Here is a 24,336-nt window from a genome sequence, read left to right as displayed (position 1 = left end):
AACGACTTAACTACCATGTATAATAATGTGCGTTCGCTACCCAATCCTGACAAAGGGTTTCGGCCCATAAACTCAAGTGTTCATTTCCCTCCATAGACACAGCTTGACATACTGAATTGCTCAAACATTTTTAGTGTGTTGCTTTTACTGTGCTATTCATGTATTCGTGCGGTGGGCCGTGTACTGCTAAGAATACAGTTCCTTTCTATCCGTCTCCAATGGAGTCCGTTGATCTGTGTTCGCTGTGAAATGGAGCGCGTTTGGTTATTTCAGTTTTTAAAATTGCCAAATATCAGTTTCCGTCCGAAGCAGAGGTCAGTGCGGTGAACACTTTTTTTCGTCATCAAGAAAACTGTTATATCTTAAATGTTTCAAGATCAAGACATAAGATTTTTGAATGTCACTTCCCGATTGCGGTAGAAATCAGAATACCATTTAAACCTCGTCTTATATTTATCCCACAGTTTTGGGTTTGCAAGCTTCCGACTGGCGCAGACGATGATTTTTGCAATTGAAGAAATAAACCAGAATGAGAATCTCCTCCCGGGGATTACACTCGGGTATCAGATTCACGATGACTGCTCGTCCTCCGCGATTGCTTCGAAAGCAGCACTCGCTTTGATCAATGGAGAAGGGGAATCGATTGAATACGAATGTAGAAGTTCCTCCAACGTTGCGGCCATCGTTGGCTGTGATATATCTACAAATTCTATCGTAACCGCAAGAACAATTGGATTATTCGGGATTCCTCTGGTAATATGTGAGATGGTCGTGCCATCTCCTTCTTAGCACCAATGCAAAATTATGATGATATGTTATTTTTTATATTAAAAAAATAGAGCACAGAGTACTTAACAGTTCAGACCATGACTATTAATTTTGGCCCATATACAGCACCGGAATAATTAAAATGTTATTTGAATGATGAACTAAATAGCCAGCTTTCACTGCATAATGCAAATGTATCTCTTTTCTCTGTAAATTCAGACTCAAACGCCTCTTTCCTATTTGTCTCCCTCACCACCACAGGCAACGTATTTTAGGTAATGAGCTCTGTGTGGGAACAAATAATGTCGAGCTCATTTCCATTCCCGGCCTTACCTAAAATGTAGGATTATGGTAGAAAGCATTTCAACTCTAGGAGAAAAACACCGGCAGTCAATTGTATCTGAATCTCATATATTTCTTTCAGGTATCACTTCCTTCTTTGTCGCTGCATGGACAAGAGCCCAAGTTTGTCCAAACTGTCCCTTTCGCGTATCCTCTGGAATTCAGCCAGCAAACTATTTAGCATCGCCTACGCACCCTCGGGAAACTCCAGATCTTTTCTATAATTGAGCTATCAGAATTGAAAACAGTAGTTTTGATTTGGCTGACCAGATATCTATTAACTGAGTGATAAAGTGGTAGTTCATGCTTCGTTTTAGGTTATCCTGCTGTATTGTTCATATTGCATATCCAATTTTATAGTTATATACAAACGTAAGAACATTCACAAAGAAACGGTTCGCGTCTATCAGGCACGTACATACAAAAGCCAGATCTGGGTACTCATCTGTTTACCTCCTTCTCTGCAGGTCAGTTACTACTCTACCTGCTCCTGTCTCAGCGATAAGAGAGAATATCCCACGTTCTTTAGAACCATTCCCAGCGACCAATACCAGTCCAAGATTCTCGCGGAACTTGTGCGAAAATTTGGCTGGACTTGGATTGGAACCATTAGAAGTAACACCGATTATGGTAATTTCGGAATGCAAGAATTTGTCGACAATGTGCAAATGTTTGGGGTTTGTATTGCCTACTCTGAGTCATTTTACAGGACCGATCCGCCGGAGAAAATCCGCAAAATGGTCCAAGTGATTAAACAAGCGTCCACTAAAGTGGTAGTAGCCTTTGCTCATGTCGGTGATATGCGAATTTTATTGAATGAAATTCTGCGTCAAAACATAACCGGTTTACAATGGATTGGAAGTGAAGCGTGGGTGACAGAAGATCTTCTCCAGCCCGAAGAAAGGGTAATTTATCTTGCAGGAACAATTGGGCCGTCCACCCGAAGGACAGAGATAGCGGATCTCAGAGATTTTCTTCTCAACGTCCATCCTTCTAACTTCCCTGATAATAATATTGTGGAGGACTTTTGGGAAAATTTATTCAACTGCTCTTTTACAACGGACAACGGGACAAACCTAGGGAACTCTTCAGGTCAAGTTCGACAATGCACAGGGAAGGAGAAGATGGAAGGGATAGAAAATGCTTACCTTCCGGCGAAAATGGATGGAAGTTCAAACCACGTATATACTGCGGTCTACTCCATCACTCACGCACTCCACAATCTGTTAACCTGTGTAGAAGGAGACGGACCCTTTCGCAATGACACGTGCGCACATATTGCAAAATTCGAGCCATGGCAGGTAGTTATGAATTCCATTGCTAATTCAACAATGCACTGAGAATGTCGTTCCGTATGATTAACTTTTGAAATGTGAACTATGTTCTAATTTTATTTGTGGGTGTCCAGTTAGAGCCACTATATTTTATCAAATAATTCTGTTTGAGAAGTCAAATGTTAATCCCAGAAAATAGTTTCGAAAGTTTAGCACTCTTATCTCTTAACAACGGGGATTATAGCAGCTAATGTGCAGGGATGCAACCTCCATCAGACCAAAATACCATACCATTTAGGCGTAGAATTAAACCATTTGGCTCAGTGTCTCAGGTACTCCACTTAATCTTGGCTGATTCAATTTTATTTTCAGCCCCAATCTCCTGACTTCTCATCGTATTCCATCATGTGCTTACCACTCAAGAGTCTATTGAACTCCGCTTTAAATATACATAAAGACTTGGCATCCACATCTGGCTGCAGCACCGATTGCCAGAATTCACCACACTCTGAATAAAGATATTCATCCCCCTCTCCTTTTTAAAAGGACGCCCATCTATTCTTAGGCTGCGTTCTCTGGTTTTCAGAGCATCCTGCAGGAGAATCATCCTCTAGATTTCCACTCTATCAAGGCTTCTCATCATTCGATAGGCCTCAAAGAGGTGATCCTCATTCATCTAAATTCTAGTGGATACATTCCCAGAGCCATCTAAAGCTCTTCATGTTCCATTCTACGCTTCCACGGTATCACAATAATCCAAGTGAAGTTCATCAGTGCTTTAAAATCTCGAAATTACATCCCTACATTTATATTCTAGTCCTCTTGAAGTAAGTGCTAACACTGCATTTGCCTTCCTTACCACAGACCCAGCCTACAAATTAACCTCTAGTTAATCTTGCAATAGACTCCCAGCTTCCTTTGTACCTATGTGTTATATTATTCTTTGACCAGGTAGAAAATAATCAAACTTTTCAATTCATCCACCAAAGTGCATGACTATTCGCTTCCCATCAGTATATTCTATCTGTCATTTCACTGCCCATTCTCCTAATCTGTCTTAATCCTTCGCCAGTCTCTCTACTTCCTCAAAATGACCTGTTTCTCCCCATCACCGCTCTCCCCCACCCCCCAGCTATCTTAATATCGTCTGAAAACTTTGCAACAAGGCTAGCAATTCCACAATCTAAATCATTGACTGATAAAGGTAAAAAAGGATCGGTCCCAATAGAGACCGTTTGGAATACCACCCGTCACCGGCAACCAGCCAAAAATTGTTCCATCTTTCCTCATTCTTTGAATCCTGGCGATCAGCTATACCTTGACAAAGGACTGCTGAAATTCCAAGGACAAATCAACAAGCGATTCCTCTTTCTCTACTCGGCTTGTTATTTCGTGGAATAATTCTGATAGGTATAGAGGGCAAGATTTTGACTTGAGGAGATATTTTGAAAACGTACTATTTTATCATGTGCCTTCAATTACCTTGAGATATTATTCTTGATAATCGATTCCAACATCTTCCAAACTGTTGAGTTCTGACCTATAGTTTCCTTGCTTCTGACGCACTCTTCCTTGCTTCCTGCATGGTGTGTGCAGTAAGATTTGCATGTCTTCCGGAAATAGTCCAGATGTTATTAATGCTTGAAAGATCAATATTAATCCCTCCACGTTTTTCTTAGATACCGCTTTCAGATCCCTGTGGTGTACACTGTTTGGTCCAGGTGACTTAGCCACCTTCAGTCCATTCAGTTACCCAAAAACCCACTCTAATTATAGGTACTAAACGCACTTCATGACCTCTGAGACCACTAACTTCCAGCAAACTGCATAGTGAAGTATGATCCAAAGTACCTGTTCAGTTCGTCGGACATTTCATTACATTTTATTTCATTTTATTCTCCAGCACATATTCTGATATTAGTTCCAGACTCACGAAAAAGCTTAATGTTTCTGAGGTAACTTCTAGTATCCTCTTTAATATTATTGGCTAGCCTACTTTCGTATTCCATCTTTACCTTCTTATTGGCTGTTTAGTGGCCTACTGTTGGTATTTAAAACCTTCAAAAGTCACCACTTTCGCCAATATATTTGCTCTTTTATATGCCCTCTATATGATTTTATCTTGCCTTTGCGTTCTCTTGTTAGCCGCAGTTGTGTCATCTTGCTTTTAGAATTCATCTCTCTGTTTAGGTTGCATACTTTCTGTGTCTTCCCAATTGCTTCCCGAAATTCGAGCCAATGCCGTTCTGTCGCCATCAGTGCCAGTGTTCCTTTCCAGTCAATTCCGGCGAACTCATCTCTTAAGCCTCTGTAATTGTCCTTACCCCACGGCAATACTGATTTATCTGACTTAGCTTCTCGGTGTCAAACTTCAGGGTGAATTTGGGCATATTATGATCACTTGCCCCCAAGGGTTATTTTATCTGATGGCCTTTAATCAATTTTGGCTGATTCCACGGAATCTGATCCGGAATAGTTGATCCTCTAGTGGGCGCAGCCACGAGATGCTCTAAAAGGCCATGTCGTAGGTATTTTGTAGATATTCTCCATCCTGTAATCCAGCACCAAGATGATTTTCCAAATCTACCTGTATATTGAAGTCCTCTGGGACTATTATCACACTGCACTTTTGACATGCATTTTCTATCTCCCGTTACAATTTGAAGACCACATTTTTGCTTCTGTTTACGGGGTTTCAAATCATCCCCAAATGTTATACTTGCAGTTCCATCGCTATATCCACACTAATTCAACGCGTTCCGCTTCGGTATCATTTCTTTCCAATGATTTGATTTGATTTGATATCCCCACAGAGAAACTTCGCCCTCTACTTTTTTGCCTATCCATTCGATAAAACTTATATCACCGGACATTACGTTTCCAGGTATACTGTAATCGTTTAGCTATGATTCAGTGATGCCTAAAATATCACACCTGTCAATCTGTAACTTTGGTGCAAATACATCTGCCTTATTCCGTCTACTGTCTGCATTTGGCTACAGCCCCTTCAGTCTTTTTTTTCGATTTTGTCGCAGCTTGCTCAATTTTTTCATTCCTGAATTATTCAGCATTCTAACCAACACCTGCTTCTTCCGGAATGATGCAACTCCTGTTTAAAAACTATCGTGCAGCATTAACAAACGTCCTGCTAAACTATTACTTCCCACTCCTGCCCCGGTGCAGACCATCCCTTATGTATAGGTCCCACTTCCCTGGATACAGAACAATGTTCCGGAAATGCTATTCCCTCCCTCCTACCTTAACTCATTTGACTGGTATTGAACTGTACTATCTTTCTAAATCTACTCTCACCTTCACTGACACGGGTAGCAATACTGATATCACAACCTTGAAAGGACTGTCCTTTAACAAAGCACTTAAATTATGGAACTCCATATGCAGAACCTCGTCAGATATCGCACCCATGCTATCGTTAACTAAACGGAACACCGCTTCTGACTGTACAGTCTCCCATTTAAGAATGCTGAGGACTCGATTACAGATATCCCGGACTCCAGCACATGAGAGGCAACATACTATCTGGGTAACTCGCTCTTCCCCAGAGTGCATGCTGGCCCCTTAACCCTTTCCGCACTTGACTTTAGTCCAGTTTCGTGTGTACTACATCTTTCCTGTACGCCATACATCTATATATATCCTATCTATCCGCCCCTCAGCCTCCCGAATAATCCAATTCCAGCTTCAGGTCTCTAACGTGGTCTCATAGAGTACAATTAAACTATACGATATAGGAGCAAAATTCGGCCATTTAGCTCTTTGAGTCTGCTCTTACATTTCATCATGGATGGCCCATTTTCCTCTCAGGCCCAATTCCATGCTAACGTCCCCTCACCCTTCTGCCCTGACTAATCAAGAATCTATCAACCTCTGCCACAAAGATACACAAATAATTAGCCTCCACAGAAGCATCTGGTAACGAATTTCACATTTTCGGCACATCCCTCGCTAAGGAAAGCCCTCCTCATCTCCGTTTTATAAGGCTCTACATTCTGAGGCTGTGCTCTCTGCTCTTAGAATTTCCCAATATAGAAAACTACCTCTCCACATCGATCAAGGCCTTTCATCTTCGGATAGGTTTCAAAATGGTCAGCCAGAATTGTTCTGAATTCTAGCCGAAGAGACAACATATATTCTTCATATGACAAGCTATTCAATCCTGGAATCATCTTCCTGTATATTCGTTGAACCCTCACTAGTTTCAGCACCTGATCTATAGGATTAGGCACCCAAACCTGTTCAAGAAACACCAAATGAGGCTTCAATAGGGATTCATAAAGTCTTAAAATTACATCCTTGCTTTTATATTCTAGTCCTCTTGAAATGAATAATGACACTGCATGTGCCTTCCTCGCCATAGGCTCAGCCTGAAAATTATCCATTAGGGAATCCTGCACAAGGACTCACAAGTCCCTTTAGCTCTCAGTATTTCTGTATTTTCGCTGTGTTTTTCAATTAGTCAACCTTTTGATTTATTCCACAAAACCGCATGGCCAAACACTTCCCGACACGGGAAGTATGCAATCTGTCAAATCTTTACCGATTCTCCAAATCTGTCTAAGCCTTTCTGTAGCATCGCTAATTCCACAAAACTACCTTCCCCTCCAGTCATTTTCATATCGGCCAAATTTTCAATAAAGCCTTCAATTGCATCATTGAAATCATACAGCTATAACATACAGCCCAGTACCTTGTGCAACACTACTAGTCACCGGTAGCGAGAATACGTGGCCTTTATTCTCAGTCATTATTTCCTGGCAAACAACGATTGCTATATTGTCAGAATCTTTCCAGTAATACTCTGGGCTCATAATTTATTAATGCTAACGTGTAACACTTTGTTAAATGCCTACTGCATATTCGAATGCACAACATCAACCAATTCTTCTTTGACTATCTTGCTTGCTATTTCTGTGCATAATTCTAACTGTTTGTCAGGAAAGGTTTTCCCTTACGAAAACCAGCCGGCGCGTGCCTATGTAATTAATAGCCTGCAACTCTCCTGAGAACTCATTTTTAAAAATCGATTCTAACATCTGCCCAGCCACTGAGATCAGAAGAACATGCCCATGATTCCCTTTCTTCTGCACTGCATCCCTCTCAACGTGAACGGTATAGTGGCATTTGCAATTTATCACTGTTCCGAAACTATTCCAGCACGACTCTTTTTGTCTCGATTTGCTAAAAATTGATACAATTCTGGTTAATTGCATAACAGCCAAACCCGAAATGCTGATCCTCTATTGGGGTCATTCACCTGCTCTAAAAAGTCATCTTGTCGGAACTCTAAGAAGCCACGCCTTCCTCTTAATCCAGCAACATCTTGATTTTCCCAGTCTACCTGCATATTAAAGTGCTCCATAATTATTGTAACACTACACTTTTAGCATGTATCACCTGTTATAATTTGTCACACACATCCTTACTACTGATTAGGGGTCTGATTACAACTTCCATTAGGGTCTTTTTTTGCCCTTAATTTGCTTAGATCTGTTCACAATGATTCAAAACCTTCCACCTCTCTCTGATGATTTCATTTTTACCAACAGAGCAGCATCTCCACACTGCATTCCTTCCAATCCTTCCGGTAAACTCAATGTGTATTCTTGGATATTAAGCCGCCAGCGATAATCTTTCAGTCATGATACTGTGATGCCTATAGCATCATGCCTGCTAATTTACAACTGTTCTGCAAGATGCAGCTGGATAAAGGTCTCCCATTAGCTCAAGTCAGCGGTACTGGAGGTCCTCCTGCGTTCCCACATCCAGCAAGAGAACCATTGCACTCTTTTGCTCGTCATCTCTACTGTTCTAGCTGCGCAGATATAAAGAAGAGAATGATTAAAAACTTGATTTTTCTTTCCTTTTTCTGTTTCCGAGTGACACCTTTCTTCGCTGAAGCCTCGAAGAGATAAAACCTTAAATATCAATACTCTGAAATATGTCCATTTAGACGACGGCCACTGAGTCTGCCCCTGCCGTCCTTTAATTTCATATTGGCAATTAACTCCAAACTCACTTTGTCCTCTGGGCAAAACTCTATTCCGCTGCCTCAAACAGCTTCAGCATTTCATCCCCATGCAGTGGACCTGATTGACATCCCCTCCTCCCTCAACTTCAGATGTCCATATTTGCCCCTAGTCAAAGCTCTGTTACGCTTCTGTCGTGACACTTCTATCGTTTACAGAGAGTAAACGAGTAAAATCAATGCTGGAAAGGTCACTCTTCTATTTTATGTAAAGCAGTTTCCTGCGTATTGTATTACTCTGTACAAGGTAGTGCTGCGGGGGCAGCATCTGAGAGATTGTACATCATGCAAATTTGTACTCACACGATTTTGCAGTGGTGCACAGCCATGTAGAACACTTTGAGTCAGCATAGCTTCTTATTCTGTAGTCATACATAGGGATCAACGGCCACTATATTATTCCTTAAACATCGGTTACCCTCGCTAGACATATGTCCGCTGTATTTGTGACACGCGTTAATGCCCAAAACCAAATTTCTGGAAAACACATCAGGTCAGGTACCATCTTTGGAAGAAAATAGACACTCGATCCAATTACAGCCACAAGTGCAGCTTTTCTCAGTGAGTACTACCAGCACTATTTTTATAACAGATTGTTTTAACTCCGGATTCGAGCCTCGGCAGTTGCAAATATACAGCTCTTCTGTAGGTGGTAAGTACCATGCTGCACATTTCAAACATTTACTGTTTTTACGACAACAGTTAATATCTGAACTTACGTGTGCCGAATCCACGACCCGGTAAATAATAGCCTCCATTGGTTCCTTCCGACCACCACTCTAGCTGCTGCACTACCTGCGCGCCGTGAACTTCACAGCGAAAACGGGAGAAATCGTATATTTTGATGAAAATGGAGACCCGGTGCCAAGATACGAGTTAGTAAACTTGCAAACGAATTCCAAGGGAAGCGTTGACATAGTAAACGTCGGATATTATGACGCCTCTGCTACGCCAGGGCGTGAACTATTGTTGCATGTCAGAGATATCATGTGGAGTACGACAGGAAATACGGTACGGTCCTTCTTTACCTTGCTATTGGACTAGGGAAATGGGAAATAGCCGCATGCCTGGGATATGGGTCATATTGTGAAAGAGATATTGTTGATAATACACTAGCAGAGCAAAGTGCAGCATCCATAGTACGTTCTCTTTCCTAAATATTCATACTTTATTCATCCCAGGGGAAAATAGTTTAGAACAACGGGAGCTGACCTTAATCAAAGACGGTGATCCATGTGTTAGATGTTGAGATCGATGAAGTGGTTAGAGAGTATCGAACAAGGGGAAGAAATCACGAGGTGAAACGCTCATAACTTCAAACTCAGGAGTGTAGACGTTTGTTTTCTGAGTTGTTCGTGAATTTCCGGGATTCTCTGCCCATATGGTGCTGTAGGCCATATTATTGGAAATCTGTAAGGTAGAGTCAGATATTTATTCTAGAGGAGTTGTGGGTGAACGGGAACGGTCAAAGAAGGGGAGTTAAGGGCAGCGTACTTTGGTCATAATCACATCGAACGGTGGAGTAGTGTCAAAGGACCCAGTGAACTAGTATTTCAACAACGTGTCCTTGTGCAGCAACGCATTGCATTTCTCTTGTCAGAATAACAGTCACACATCTTTGAAGCAGTGTTGCTTAACGTGAACTAGCCTTCGCTGAGTCATTGAACATTACAGCACAGAATGCAACAGTTTGCTCACCTAGTCGCTGCTGAACAATAAACCGCTTAGTCTGATCAACCTGCACTCGAACCATAGCCCTCCATACCCCTGGCATCCAAATACATATGCAAACACATGTTAGATTTTGAAACCGGATCCACTTATATCACGCACGCTTGGATTTCATTCTCTAAAGTCGTCACCCTCTCAGTGAAGCAGCCCGCCCCCCCCAGGTTCCGCTTAATCTGTTCACTTATCACCCTTAAGGCAAAGATTGCTAGTTCTAGTCTCACCGAACCTCAGTGGCAAAATACTGCATGCATTTATCTTATCTGTATCGCTTGCATTTTATCACACCTCTGTCTAAGTTCATTACATTGATCTGATTCTGTGGAATAACGTTGTAACCTATACAATCCTTGCCTCTAACTCATGCCTTCAACTCCTGATAACATCTTTTTAATTTTGCTCTGGACTCTCCCAATCTTACTCTTATCTTTCCTGTAGGCAGGTGACACCATCGACAAGCAATAATCCACACAGAACTCACAAATTTCCTATAGAACCGCTATATAACTTCCAAACAACTGTCTTCGGTACATTCGTTTATGAACAGAAACGTGTCAAAATTTCACTTGTATGAACCAATTTACCCGCAACGCCGCTTTCGATGAATAATCGATCTAAATTTCCAAAACTTCGGTGTGCTTTCATCCGCAGCGTACCTTCTACCATGACTTAAGCTTCTAAAGTCTAACACCTCGCACTGAGCTGCATTAAATTCCATTTGTCATTATTCAATCCATTTATCCAGCTGGTACTGATCCAACAGCAAGTTTTGATGGTCTCGTTTTTACTGCCCAGCACACCTTCATATCTTGGGTCATCTGGAGATTTGCAGATGAAGTTTGCAGCATTTTCATACATATAGTTGTAGAGATCACAAGCAATATGGGCACAGAACCAGCCCTTGGGGCCTGCCATTAGTCACTGACCTCTAGTGAGAGAGGCGATCATCTTCTATCATTGTTTGGCTTCTGACGCAAATCCATTACCTAATCCACTTTATTACGCAATCTTTGATGGCAACCAATTCAACTCCTTGAACAGCCTTCCACGTGGGGTCCTATCAAAGAAGTTTCAAAAGTCATGAAGGTCTATAAGATCGGTTAGGTACAACTTACTAAGCACAAGCCGTGTTAACTATTCTTAATCAGACACTGACTATCCAAGCAAATAAATACCTTTTCCTTAAAATAACTTTAAAGCTTTTCATGCACATCGGCCTATAATGTTATGGATCATTCACTTTCTTATACAAGGAAGCATTATATATCCACCACTCCAACTGGACGTCACTCCTAGGCCCCTGTAATTTTTCCACAAGGCTCCCTAGGGCCCTAGGTATCGTATTGTTAGGACCGACGTCCACCACGACCAATTGCTCCTCATCCCCCTACTTACGAATTCCGCAGACTCGTACCGATATCCCTCTGATTATGGCACCTAGACAGTAGCATACCATCCTGAAATTGCATTTTCGTCCTCAGAAGCTCTTGTCTTTTCCTCAAAGTGGTGGATGTCCTAACACTACAGCTCACCTCGTCACTCCACCCTCACCGTTCAAGTCTGAGGCACAAAAGCAGACCGGACCCGTATGGCTTTCCTCCTCTCGGTCATTCAACCAACAGTGTGCAAAAGTGGTACTCTTGCTTTCGTGTGGAAGGGCCACAAGCGTCTCTGCAATGGGACCCTTTCATTAACCTGTCGAATGCACAGTTGCCGGTTTCCTGCTTCTTTGTTGTAACGACCTCCCTGTATTTCCAACTGATAAGCTGCTCATGCTCCTGAATGATCGGCGTTCAAGTATAAACCAATGCATGGAACGAGAAAGTAGTTTGCAATTTCCGCTTATAATACGCTCGTTTTTCCTTGGGAAGTAATTGAGCTGTGACTACTTACTATTCCTTATGCACATATACTGCGCTGAACATTCCTGATAACAAACTCTTGAATTCGTCCTCTCTGTTATCGGAGAAAACCCCCCGTTGCTACTTTATCGCCAAGTAGCCATTTTAGCGAATCCCGTTTCTGGCTTCACACCCGTCCAATTTAATATTGCCCTGATTTAACTCAACTCCATTTTTATTTTACTTCTTAATCTCCAATTCAAGGTATTTGTGTCAGCAGATCTGTACACTGAATAGCCACATTTGCAGTTCCAATAGATACCAACAGGACATTTTCTGTTCCTTCAGATCCCACGAGCAATTTGCTCAGAACCCTGCCTTCCAGGAAGTAGGAAAGTCAGCCGCAAAGGGCAGCCGATATGTTGCTTTGACTGTACAGGCTGCGCCGATGGTGAAATAAGCAACATCACTGGTAAGTGCAGATATTGGCAGCGATATCTCTCAATTCCGCAGTTCTGTGTTCACACGCATTTTCATCATAAATGTCAATTTTCCAGACTCCACCGATTGCATCAAATGTCCGTCGGAATACTGGTCCAATCCAGCAAAAACTCAATGTGTTCTCAAGAAGATTGAATTCCTTTCATTTCGAGATGTTCTGGGGTGCATATTAGTGACGCTTACTGTGGTGGGAGTGTGTTTTACATTGGCCACTGCTGCCATTTTCTACCGGTATCGAGAAACGCCCATCGTCAAAGCGAACAACTCCGAACTCAGCTTCCTGCTCCTGTTCGCCCTCCTGCTCTGCTTCATTTGCTCGCTCTCCTTCATAGGAGAACCATCCCGCTTTTCTTGTATGTTGCGCCGCACAGCCTTTGGAGTTGCCTTTGTTCTTTGCATATCCTGCATTTTGGCGAAAACCATCCTTGTGGTAGTTGCCTTTAAAGCAACTTTTCCCAACAGTAGCATAATGAACTGGTTCCGACCCGCACAGCAACGGCTGGGCGTCTTCGCCCTTACTTTCTTACAAATTTCGCTTTGCGTTGGATGGATAACTGTCAATCCTCCGCACCCCCTAAAAAACACGAGTCATTACAGAGATATAATTATTTTGGAATGTGATGTGGGCTCTTTAGTCGCCTTTTACTTAGTATCAGCCTATATTGCTCTGTTAGCTGTTGTGTGTTTAGTTCTTGCATTCCTTGGTCGTAAACTCCCGGACAGTTTCAATGATGCCAAGTATATCACCTTCAGCATGTTGATCTTTTGCGCTGTTTGGATAACTTTTATTCCAGCTTACGTGAGCTCTCCAGGAAAGTACACCGTGGTTGTAGAAGTGTTCGCTATTTGGGCATCAAGCTTCGGTCTGCTCGTCTGTATTTTTGGACCGAAGTGTTACACTATCTTACTGCAACCACACATTAATACAAAGAAACATATGATGGCGATAGGGACATCTCTGTAACAACCAGTATCCCGGTGTAGCATTGCCGCATTATTGTTTGTAATCACCGATTATTAAATGCTGTTTTCTCTTTTTTGATGTATCAGGCGTTTAATTAAGTGGGATTCTAATGAAAAAAGTTGCGCTTACACACATATTCAAATAGTTTCAATTGGATTGTGCGAACATGGAAACTTTAACTTTGATTATGATATAATTGGGATCACAGAGACATGGCTCCAGGGTGACCAAGGATGGTAGCTCAACGTTCAGGGATATTCAATATTCAGGAGGGATAGACATGAAGGAAGGGGAGGTGGGGTGGCATTGCTGGTTAAAGAAGAGATTAACGCAATAGAAAGGAAGGACATAAGCCGGGAAGATGTGGAATCGATATGGGTAGAGCTGCGTAACACTAAGGGGCAGAAGCCGCTGGTGGGAGTTTTATACAGGCCACCTAACAGTAGTAGTGAGGTCGGAGATGGTATTAAAGAGGAAATTAGAAATGTGTGCAATAAAGGAACAGCAGTTATAATGGGTGACTTCAATCTACATGTAGATTGGGTGAACGAAATTGGTAAAGGTGCTGAGGAAGAGGATTTCTTGGAATGTATGCGGGATGGTTTTTTGAACCAACATGTCGAGGAACCAACTAGAGAGCAGGCTATTCTGGACTGGGTTTTGAGCAATGAGGAAGGGTTAATTAGCAATCTTGTCGTGAGAGTCCCCTTGGGTAAGAGTGACCATAATATTGTGGAATTCTTCATTAAGATGGAGAGTGACATGGTTAATTCAGAAACAAAGGTTCTTAACTTAAAGAGGGGTAACTTTGAAGGTATGAGACGTGAATTAGCTAAGATAGACTGGCAAATGACACTTAAAGGATTGACGGTGGATATGCAATGGCAAGCATTTAAAGGTTGCATGGATGAACTACAACAATTGTTCATCCCAGTTTGGCAAAAGAATAAATCAAGGAAGGTAGTGCACCCGTGGCTGACAAGAGAAATTAGGGATAGTATCAATTCCAAAGAAGAAGCATACAAATTAGCCAGAGAAAGTGGCTCACCTGAAGACTGGGAGAAATTCAGAGTTCAGCAGAGGAGGACAAAGGGCTTAATTAGGAAAGGGAAAAAAGATTATGATAGAAAACTGGCAGGGAACATAAAAACTGACTGTAAAAGCTTTTATAGATATGTAAAAAGAAAAAGACTGGTAAAGACAAATGTAGGTCCCCTACAGACAGAAACAGGTGAATTGATTATGGGGAGCAAGGACATGGCAGACTAATTGAATAATTACTTTGGTTCTGTCTTCACTAAGGAGGACATAAATAATCTTCCAGAAATAGTAGGGGACAGAGGGTCCAGTGAGATGGAGGAACTGAGCGAAATACATGTTAGTAGGGAAGTGGTGTTAGGTAAATTGAAGGGATTGAAGGCAGATAAATCCCCAGGGCCAGATGGTCTGCATCCTACAGTGCTTAAGGAAGTAGCCCAAGAAATAGTGGATGCATTAGTGATAATTTTTCAAAACTCATTAGATTCTGGACTAGTTTTTAAAAAAGGAGGGAGAGAGAAACCGGGGAATTATAGACCGGTTAGCCTAACGTCGGTGGTGGGGAAACTGCTGGAGTCAGTTATCAAAGATGTGATAACAGCACATTTGGAAAGCGGTGAAATCATCGGACAAAGTCAGCATGGATTTGTGAAAGGAAAATCATGTCTGACGAATCTCATAGAATTTTTTGAGGATGTAACTAGTAGAGTGGATAGGGGAGAACCAATGGATGTGGTATATTTGGATGTTCAAAAGGCTTTTGACAAGGTCCCACACAGGAGATTAGTGTGCAAACTTAAAGCACACGGTATTGGGGGCAAGGTATTGATGTGGATGGAGAATTGGTTAGCAGACAGGAAGCAAAGAGTGGGAATAAACGGGACCTTTTCAGAATGGCAGGCCGTGACTAGTGGGGTACCGCAAGGCTCAGTGCTGGGACCCCAGTTGTTTACAATATATATTAATGACTTGGATGAGGGAATTAAATGCAGCATCTCCAAGTTTGCGGATGACACGAAGCTGGGTGGCAGTGTTAGCTGTGAGGAGGATGCTAAGAGGATGCAGAGTGACTTGGATAGGTTGGGTGAGTGGGCAAATTCATGGCAGATGCAATTTAATGTGGATAAATGTGAAGTTATCCACTTTGGTGGCAAAAATAGGAAAACAGATTATTATCTGAATGGTGGCCGATTAGGAAAAGGGAATGTGCAACGAGATCTGGGTGTCATTATCCACCAGTCATTGAAAGTGGGCATGCAGGTACAGCAGGCGATGAAAAAGGCGAATGGTATGCTGGCATTTATAGCGAGAGGATTCGAGTACAGGAGCAGGGAGGTACTACTGCAGTTGTACAAGGCCTTGGTGAGACCACACCTGGAGTATTGTGTGCAGTTTTGGTCCCCTAATCTGAGGAAAGACATCCTTGCCATAGAGGGAGTAGAAAGAAGGTTCAGCAGATTGAATCCTGGGATGGCAGGACTTTCATATGAAGAAAGTCTGGATGAACTGGGCTTGTACTCGTTGGAATTTAGAAGATTAAGGGGGGATCTGATTGAAACGTGTAAAATCCTAAAAGGATTGGACAGGCTAGATGCAGGAAGATTGTTCCCGATGTTGGCGAATTCCAGAACGAGGGGTCACAGTTTGAGGATAAAGGGGAAGCCTTTTAGGACGGAGATTAGTAAAACTTCTTCACACAGAGAGTGGTGAATCTGTGGAATTCTCTGCCACAGGAAACATTTGAGGCCAGTTCATTGGCTATATTTAAGAGGAAGTTAAATATGGCCCTTGTGGCTACGGGGATCAGGGGGTATGGAGGGAAGGCTGGGGCGGGGTTCTGAGTTGGATGATCAGCCATGATCATAATAAATAGCGGTGCAGGCTCGAAGGGCCGAATGGCCTACTCCTGCACCTATTTTCTATGTTTCTATGTTTCTATGTTTAACATGCAGTGTAACCAACAGGCAATCTGATATCCGATTTATGGTTACGTCATGGTTACGTCTTTGTTCAATTTCATTGTTCATGTAATTTATGCCCTGAGATAGTTTTAATAAGCTGTTGCTGTTGAACAATAATAAATAAAATACTTAACTAGGAAAGTAGACTTGAAATATATTGCAAACAACAGGAATTCTGCAGATGCTGAAAATTCAAGCAACACACATAAAAGTTGCTTGAAATATATTGGAAAGTTTATATCGAACGTGTGCATGTTGAAGAAACGTTTCAATAACATCACAATCAGTACCGCGACCAGTTCATGTTATGTTATAGTGGTCGACATTAGTCTATAAAATGACTAGTGCCAAGGGCCTGATGTTCTTAGCGCTAGAATTTTGAAGTCTCGGGATAATTTGTACACCGACTTCCAAAGCTATGGATTCCCCAAGGTTCCAACAGTGAGGAAATCTGATTTCAATATTTATTTCAACAAGGGAAGGAAAACGCAGAGAACTACCAATTTGCTAGTTTGACGATGAGAGTTTGGAAAATGTTGGAATATAATATAAACTCTCTGATATAAAGACACTAAAAATGATAATATTTCTTTGAATCAATGAAGATTTATGAAGATTGATTCAGTTTCGTGAAACTTATAGAGTTGTTGTACTGTTCCGAGGAAAACCGCGAGAAATTTGTAGTCAGTTTGGGTTAGAGGCGTAAAATATGCTGCATGGTGATATGTACTTTGCGATATAATAAAAAATATTGTTAAATTTAACTGGTGAGGTAATGTTTATAGCTTGATAGCTGAAGTGACTTTTCATCTAAAGCTGTAAGGAAAATAAGATGAACATAAATTTGTAGCTACTAACAGTTAAGAATTGTAAAGGAAGAATGATAATGTTGTGTTCTTTAAAATATTAATTTAGTGTATTTGCAGACTTCCATATTGAACAATTGTCAGGTGTTTTCTATGAGATATTAATCATTCTTACATTTACCAATTGTCGTAAGTTTGTGAACGTTATTCAACGATAAATCCCTCCTGTAGAAAATCACAGAAAAGTGGTTTCTCAAATACAGTCCTTCTGGTTAAGTAAATGCCACGCAGTCAATGCCGTATTCGACAAGACGTTGTTGAACCTGAATAAAGCTGGTGGTAAAGTTGGCTTGGATTAAAGGTTCGGGGCTTTTGAGTTATACATGTGTTGCCATGCGCTCAACAATACTGTACATTAGGGATAAGTAGATACAATTATTTCGTGATCATATTGCATATATACCTTAGCTGAGGAAATTTAATGGGCGGAAATTGTCGGATCATCTGGAATGAAAATGGTTCATTGGGCCAAACTTGTCAATATCAAGTAACATTCCCATGTACGCAAGTTCCCCTTTCCTCTGTTTGGCCTGTATTTTACAATTTCTTATTTTCAAGCACTTATCAAAGTACATTCATGACACGAAACTGAGCAATCTGAATAATAAATATAAAATAAAATTTACAGGCCTCTGCTGGGTGGGTGTGGGTGGTGGTAGCAAAGATAGGTGTTTTGAGATCTAACCCCTGTATCAGGCCACGTATGACGATATTGGGAATTTGTAAGTGTTTGAAACAATATTATACTTAACAAGTCTCTTAGTTTTCTCTCCCTGCTTACATTCTAAGTACGCTCCAAATTACAAGGAATATTTTCTATAGAATTCGATGTTTCCCTGGATAGTCTTTCCGTTTTGCGTGCCAGTGGAACCTTGGTCTGATTTTATTATGTAATGGTTGACAGGTCATTTTTAGCTACATTTGTTCTGCATTATTCTGCACTCCCTTAGACTGGATGGATCATATAATCCTAGATTAATTACTGCTACATCAGTGTGCCTTTACTATGAGAGATTAATTATCACTTGATGCAACATAGCGTCTCTAAATCAGCGATCGGCTGTCTCCACGTATTTCTTCCCATCTCCCAAAGGAAACCCATATGATGATAGTATATCTTTATGATAACTGTTATTATTGCTTTCTTTGTATTTCACTCTCATTCATGGCTTGGTTTCACGAACGAAGATTTAGGAAAGGGGCTGTCCATGTTTTCTGCAGGCTCGCTGGTGGCTGACGAGGCCAATACAGGGCAGGAAGGCCCGGCCACAGCGGCTGCAAGGGAAATTCTGTTCTGGGTTTGGTGCTGCTGTGAAACGGTTCTTCCACGTTCCCTTTTTGTCCTCAATGCCAGCCCTGCGTGCGTTCTCGAAGGAGGAAACATACTGGTGAGTGGTGCGTCGCCAGGCCTCGCGATCGGAGGGTAGATTGGACCACTGGTGATGGTCAATGTGACAGGCACCAAGGGAGATTCAAACAAGAGGATATGAGTTGAGAGTTAAAGGGCAAAAGTTTAGGGGTAACATGAGGGCGAACTTCTTTATTCAGAGAGTGGTAGCTGTGTGGAACGAGCCTCCAGCGGAAGTGGTTGAGGCAGGTTCGATGTTGTCGTTTAAAGTTAAACTGTACAGCTATATGGACAACAACAGGAATTCTGCAGATGCTGTAAAGCAACACACATCAAAGTTGCTGGTGAACGCAGCAGGCCAGGCAGCATCTCTAGGAAGAGGTACAGTCGACGTTTCAGGCCGAGACCCTTCGTCAGGACCCTTCGTTAGTCCTGACGAAGGGTCTCGGCCTGAAACGTCGACTGTACCTCTTCCTAGAGATGCTGCCTGGCCTGCTGCGTTTACCAGCAACTTTGATGTCTGTAGCTATATGGACAGGAAAGGAATGGAGGGTTACGGGCTGAGTGCAGGTCGTGGGAACTAGGTGAGAGTAAGTGTTCGGCACGGACTAGAAGGGCCGAGATGGTCTGTTTCTGAAGGTAGTTGTTATATGGTTATAAAACACGTATTACAATAAAACAGCATTTCAGAATGCATTGTACGTTTAAACTCAAAGAACCTATTAAAGTATCTACCGCGTGTTGTACATAACTCTATGAAAACAGAGTATAAATATCATAAGCTTAATCATAAGTGAAATTGCATTAGTTCAGAACGATGCTTGCGACCAAGTGAATAAATGTCCCTCATAACCAAAACTAAATGTAATAGCGAAGCTGCACGGCCAGAAATATAAGAGTTGAAGTGATGTAGACAGCTGACGGACAATCATGAACTTTGTGTGGTCCCTCCGAAAAGTTCTCAGAGAGTCGATGGTTGGTACATCCTGTGTAGACCAGAGTTCATGGACAGAAGTGAAAACGTGGACAGAAGATACAAGTACGTTTTAAACGGGTAGATTGGTTAGTGCGTCAGTAGTGAATTATTGTTGTAATATATACAGTACAAGACAAGCGAAATGTATTAAATCTTTCTATAACATTGATATGAGGGGACCTACTGCAGGATATTTTAAATGCGGGACATTTTACCAGTACATCAAGAAATGAAAAAGATAATCAAATATTTATAAATGGGAAAATCGTTTTTATTAATTGTATTCGGCCTTCCGGGAACATCCGAGAACTGATGAGGAACATATACGAGTATAGATTTCATGAAGTACTTCAAGAGGGTTCTATACATTAAGTTGTTCGACAGCTCTAAAGCATATGGAATTGGGGATAATACACCAGGACAGTGTGCACGAGTGCACATCAGAAGTTGATTTTTTTTTTCTAATTGGGAAAATTTGGCCGTTCCCTCGTCAGCGAGCTGCAAATCATAGTGTGTGGAAGAGATCAGAATTTTGGACGGTAGCATTTCCCATAACACCATAGGACCATAAAATATAATAACAGATGAAGGCCATTCTGCCCATCGAATTGCTCCAACATGCAATCATGGGCTGATCCAATTCTTCCAGTTATCTCCCCTACCTTCTACCAATGCCCTGGCTAATCAAAATACACTCAAATGACTTAACTACAATCACTGACTTGACCTCCACAGCGGCTGGTGGCAACAAATTTACCACACTTTGAATAAAGTCATTTCTCCGCATATCTGTTCTAAATGGACGTTCTACAATGTGAATTCGGATCCTCTAATCTTAGACTCCCCTGCCATAAGAAATAACTTTGCCATATCTAATCTCTTCAGGGCTTTTAACATTCTATGTGATCTTCCCCCACCCCCAAATTCTCTTGAATACCAGGCAATGCACCCAAGAACTGCCAGTCGTTCCTCGTGAATCTTCTCTGAACCCTCTCGAATGTCAGTATATCATTTCTAACATAAGGAGCCTAAAGCTGCACGCAATTTACGTGTGGCCTCACGAGTGTCTTATAGAGCTTAAACATCACATCCCTGCCATTATTTCTATATCTCTAGAAATGAATGCCAACATTACATTAGCCTTCTACAACAGCTATTGATCTGGAGATTTAATATTTAGGCTATCCTGCACAAGGACTCCCGAGTCCCTTTGCAATTTTGCACTCTGAATTCTCTCCCCGCCAAAGTGCATGACGATACACTTTCCAACATTGTGTATCATTTGCCAATTCTTTTCCCACTCCCCTAAACTATCTAAGTCTCTCTGTTTCCACAAACCTACCCACACCTCCACATATCTTAGCGGAATCGGCAAATTTAACCAAAAATCCATTAATCCCATCGTCAGAATCGTTGACATACATCTTAACAATCAGCGTGCTAACACCGGCCCCTGTGTAACTCGAATGGCAAGCGGCAGCCAGCCAGCTTCGGGTCCCTTTATACCCACTCTCTGTTTTCTGCCAATTAACCAATTGTCGACGTATGGCTGTAACTTCCTTGTAATTCCCAGGGCTCATATCTTGCTAAAAAAACCTTATGTGTCAAAGGCATTTTGAAAATCCAATTAACCACATCTACTGCAGCCCCTTTGACTACCGTGTTGCTAATTTCCTCAGAAAAAAATCAATACATTAGTCAGGCAGGATTTTCCTTTCAGGAAATCATGCTGGCTTTGGCGTATCTTGTCATGTGCCTCCAGGTACTCTGTAATCTCATCCAAAACAAATGATTCCAACAGCTCACAACCACTGATGTCAGGCTAACAAATCTATAGTTTCCTTTCTGCTACTTCCCACACTTCTTAAATAGTGGAGTAACATTTGAAATTTTCCAGTCATCGGATACCGTGTCAGAATCTTTAAAGATTACTGCGAATGCTTCCGCAACCTCTCCTGATCTTTATCAGTGATGTGGCTGACGGAAAGCAAATATTCCACTTACATCTGATAATAATACAAACGTAAGAGGAGTTGAAAGTAGGGAGGACGCTGTTAAGGCGCTCGAGAATCTGACAAGATGATTTAGTAGACAATTGCATACCGGATGGAAAATAACGTAAAAAAAATCCCTTTTCAATGAAGAAATACGGTTTGATTAGAACAGCAAAACATATAAAATCCAGCAGAATTCAGCATTTCAGGGGGCAACCAGGGAGAAAATTCGGCCTTTGATCAGAACTGGACGTGATAGACACGCGAAAATAAGATGGTGCAGCACGGTAAGGCTTGCAAGCCAGAAGGTGATACGTACGGCCAGGTGGGTATGCGAGGTGATAGTTATAAAACATAAAGGCTGAATAAGAGGTAAAATCATAGTAAGGGAGAGGGGAGCCTAGGAGAAAGGAAGGGATAGCTAGGTCAGCAGAAGAGAAGAAGGGAGACGGGGGCAAAGTGCCGAGCAGAAGACCAGGGAATGGGAGGGGGGAATTTATTGGACGGTGGAGAAATCAATGTTCATGTTGTCAGAATGGCTAACTGGAGCGAATATGAGATTTTCTCCTCCAAACTGGGAGTGGCCTCATCATGGCAAAATAGGAGGCCATGGACTGACATGTCATAATGAGAAGAGGGATTGGAATTTAAATACTTGGTCAATCGGTAATCAGGTCTTTGGTACATGGCAGCTTCTTCCCCTCTGCCATCCGTTTACTAAATGGATATTGAATCCTTTGACACTACTTCACTTTTTTTTTAATATACAGTATTCTATTTGTGTTCTTTTGATTTACTTGTTGATTTATTATTATATTTATTGTAATTATTATTTTTCTTCTGTTATAAATTATGTACTGCATTGAACTGCTGCTGCTAAGGTAACAAACTTCTCTGCCACAGGAAACAGTTGAGGCCAGCTCATTGGCTATATTTAAGAGGGAGTTAGATATGGCCCTTGTGGCTAAAGGGATCAGGGGGTATGGAGGGAAGGCTGGTACAGGGTTCTGAGTTGGATGATCAGCCATGATCATACTGAATGGCGGTGCAGGCTCGAAGGGCCGAATGGCCTATTCCTGCACCTATTTTCTATGTTTCTATGTTTAAACTTCACGTTACCTTCGGCTGATAATAAACCTAATTCTGAAGCGAAGGTGCTGCACAATGCTGTCTCCAAATCTACATAGAGTCTCGCCAAATTTTAAAAACCGTATTGTGAACATCAGATATTGCAAATCACACCTATAGTTTTGTTGCTGAAGCGTTGTTTCGTCTAGATGAGTTGTTTAGATCCCTAATCAGTGGTGAGGGATGAGATGAGTACGAAGTTGTAGCATTTCTTCGGCTTGCAGCGATAAGCGATGGAGAAGATTTAGTGGGAATTACACAAGGACTTATTCTTGTGAAAAGAGCTGATTGGGGGTGCCGCTTCATGCACCCATGCTCAGCTCGTCAATTTTCCTCCAACTTTTACTGGCTGTTTTGGCTATTCCTCCTCCTAATCTGTCTCTTGTAAAAAAAAAGTTTTTTCCTTTTTTTTTGATTTTTCTTCTCTGTCTCATCTGTTCCCGGAAAGAGGATTTCCTATTCCCCAGTTACCCCTTCTTCCTCGTCAGCTGCTCATCAACTACTCCTGGTGCCTCTCCTTCATGCCATTCTCCTATATCCAATCTCCTCTATTATCAGATTTCTTTTTCACCAGTCCTTTACTTATTCCATCTACCGACTTCCAGCGTTTTATTTCATTTCTGTCATCGTCCAGTCCGTGAACTCAGCATTCCGGTTCACGGTACGGTCCGTGGACTCGGGACTTCGGGTCTTCCAGCTGCCCCTTGTTTTGTTTGAGTTACTTATAGGCACCTGATTCCCATCTTGGGGCTTGGGATATCAGTAGCCTTGGGGATATGTTTGTCTTTTCAAGATTCCCTGGGAGCAGGCTGCCGGTTGAAGGCTAGAGTGGCCACTTGCCATGTTAGGCCGCATTAGAGAACCATCGCTTAATGGAGCGTTGCTGTCGGTAGTCGGTGCCGTCTTTGCGGTATGGATTCGGCTGTTTCCCGGGCCAGCTGAGTGGCTGCCAGCCACTCGGAGCTAGGTAGGGATCCAGCTGTTTCCGTAGCCAGCTGAGGTTGCGGGTTGGAACTGCTACTCGGAGCAACCCCGATGCGGAGATGGAACTGTCTGCCGTTCTTTGGTATTTGCCTTTTCTTGTCCTCGCCTCCCATGGGATAAGTCATGTCGTTCTACCGTTGCCCAGCCGGGGGACCTGTCCTATTTTGTCCTCGCCTCCGTGGGGTAAGTCAGGCCTTTCTGCCGTTGCCCTGCAGGGGGACCTGTCTTGTCTTGTCTTGTCTTTGCCTCTGTTGGGTAAGGCCGGCCATTCTGCCGTTACCCAACGGATGGTCCTGTCCCATGTTGATGTGGAGATGAATTTGTGTCCTGGCTTGTCTAAGTATGGTCCCGGCTCCATGTCTATGTACTGTCCTATCTCATGTTGGTGGCGTGTTAAAGATGATTCCCGGCTTTTCGAAGGATAATTCCCGGCTCCATGTTGATGTACTGTCCCCAACCTGTCTCACAGCTCAAGCCTCAAGTCCCAAGACCACAGCCTCAATCCTCAAGGCCTAATACCCCAACCTCAAGCCTCAAGGCCCAAGACCCCAGCCTCAAGCCTCAAGACCCAAGACCA

At 42.2% G+C, this 24,336-nt stretch overlaps 1 protein-coding gene across 1 annotated transcript; it reads left to right on the top strand.

The window, feature by feature from the left end:
- The first annotated feature begins 480 nt into the window (after nt 1–480).
- On the top strand, nt 481–13,464 carry LOC134345057 (extracellular calcium-sensing receptor-like). The gene is made up of 5 exons (XM_063045190.1): nt 481–753; nt 1,578–2,411; nt 9,214–9,441; nt 12,348–12,471; nt 12,557–13,464. Exons 1-5 carry the CDS (start codon nt 499–501, stop codon nt 13,462–13,464), a joined length of 2,349 nt encoding a protein of 782 aa, XP_062901260.1. The 5' UTR covers nt 481–498.
- Nucleotides 13,465–24,336: the final 10,872 nt, after the last annotated feature.

This window comes from Mobula hypostoma, chromosome 4 (assembly GCF_963921235.1).
Source record: "Mobula hypostoma chromosome 4, sMobHyp1.1, whole genome shotgun sequence".
Classification (NCBI taxonomy): domain Eukaryota; kingdom Metazoa; phylum Chordata; class Chondrichthyes; order Myliobatiformes; family Myliobatidae; genus Mobula; species Mobula hypostoma.
This window is presented reverse-complemented; position numbering and strand designations above follow the sequence as displayed.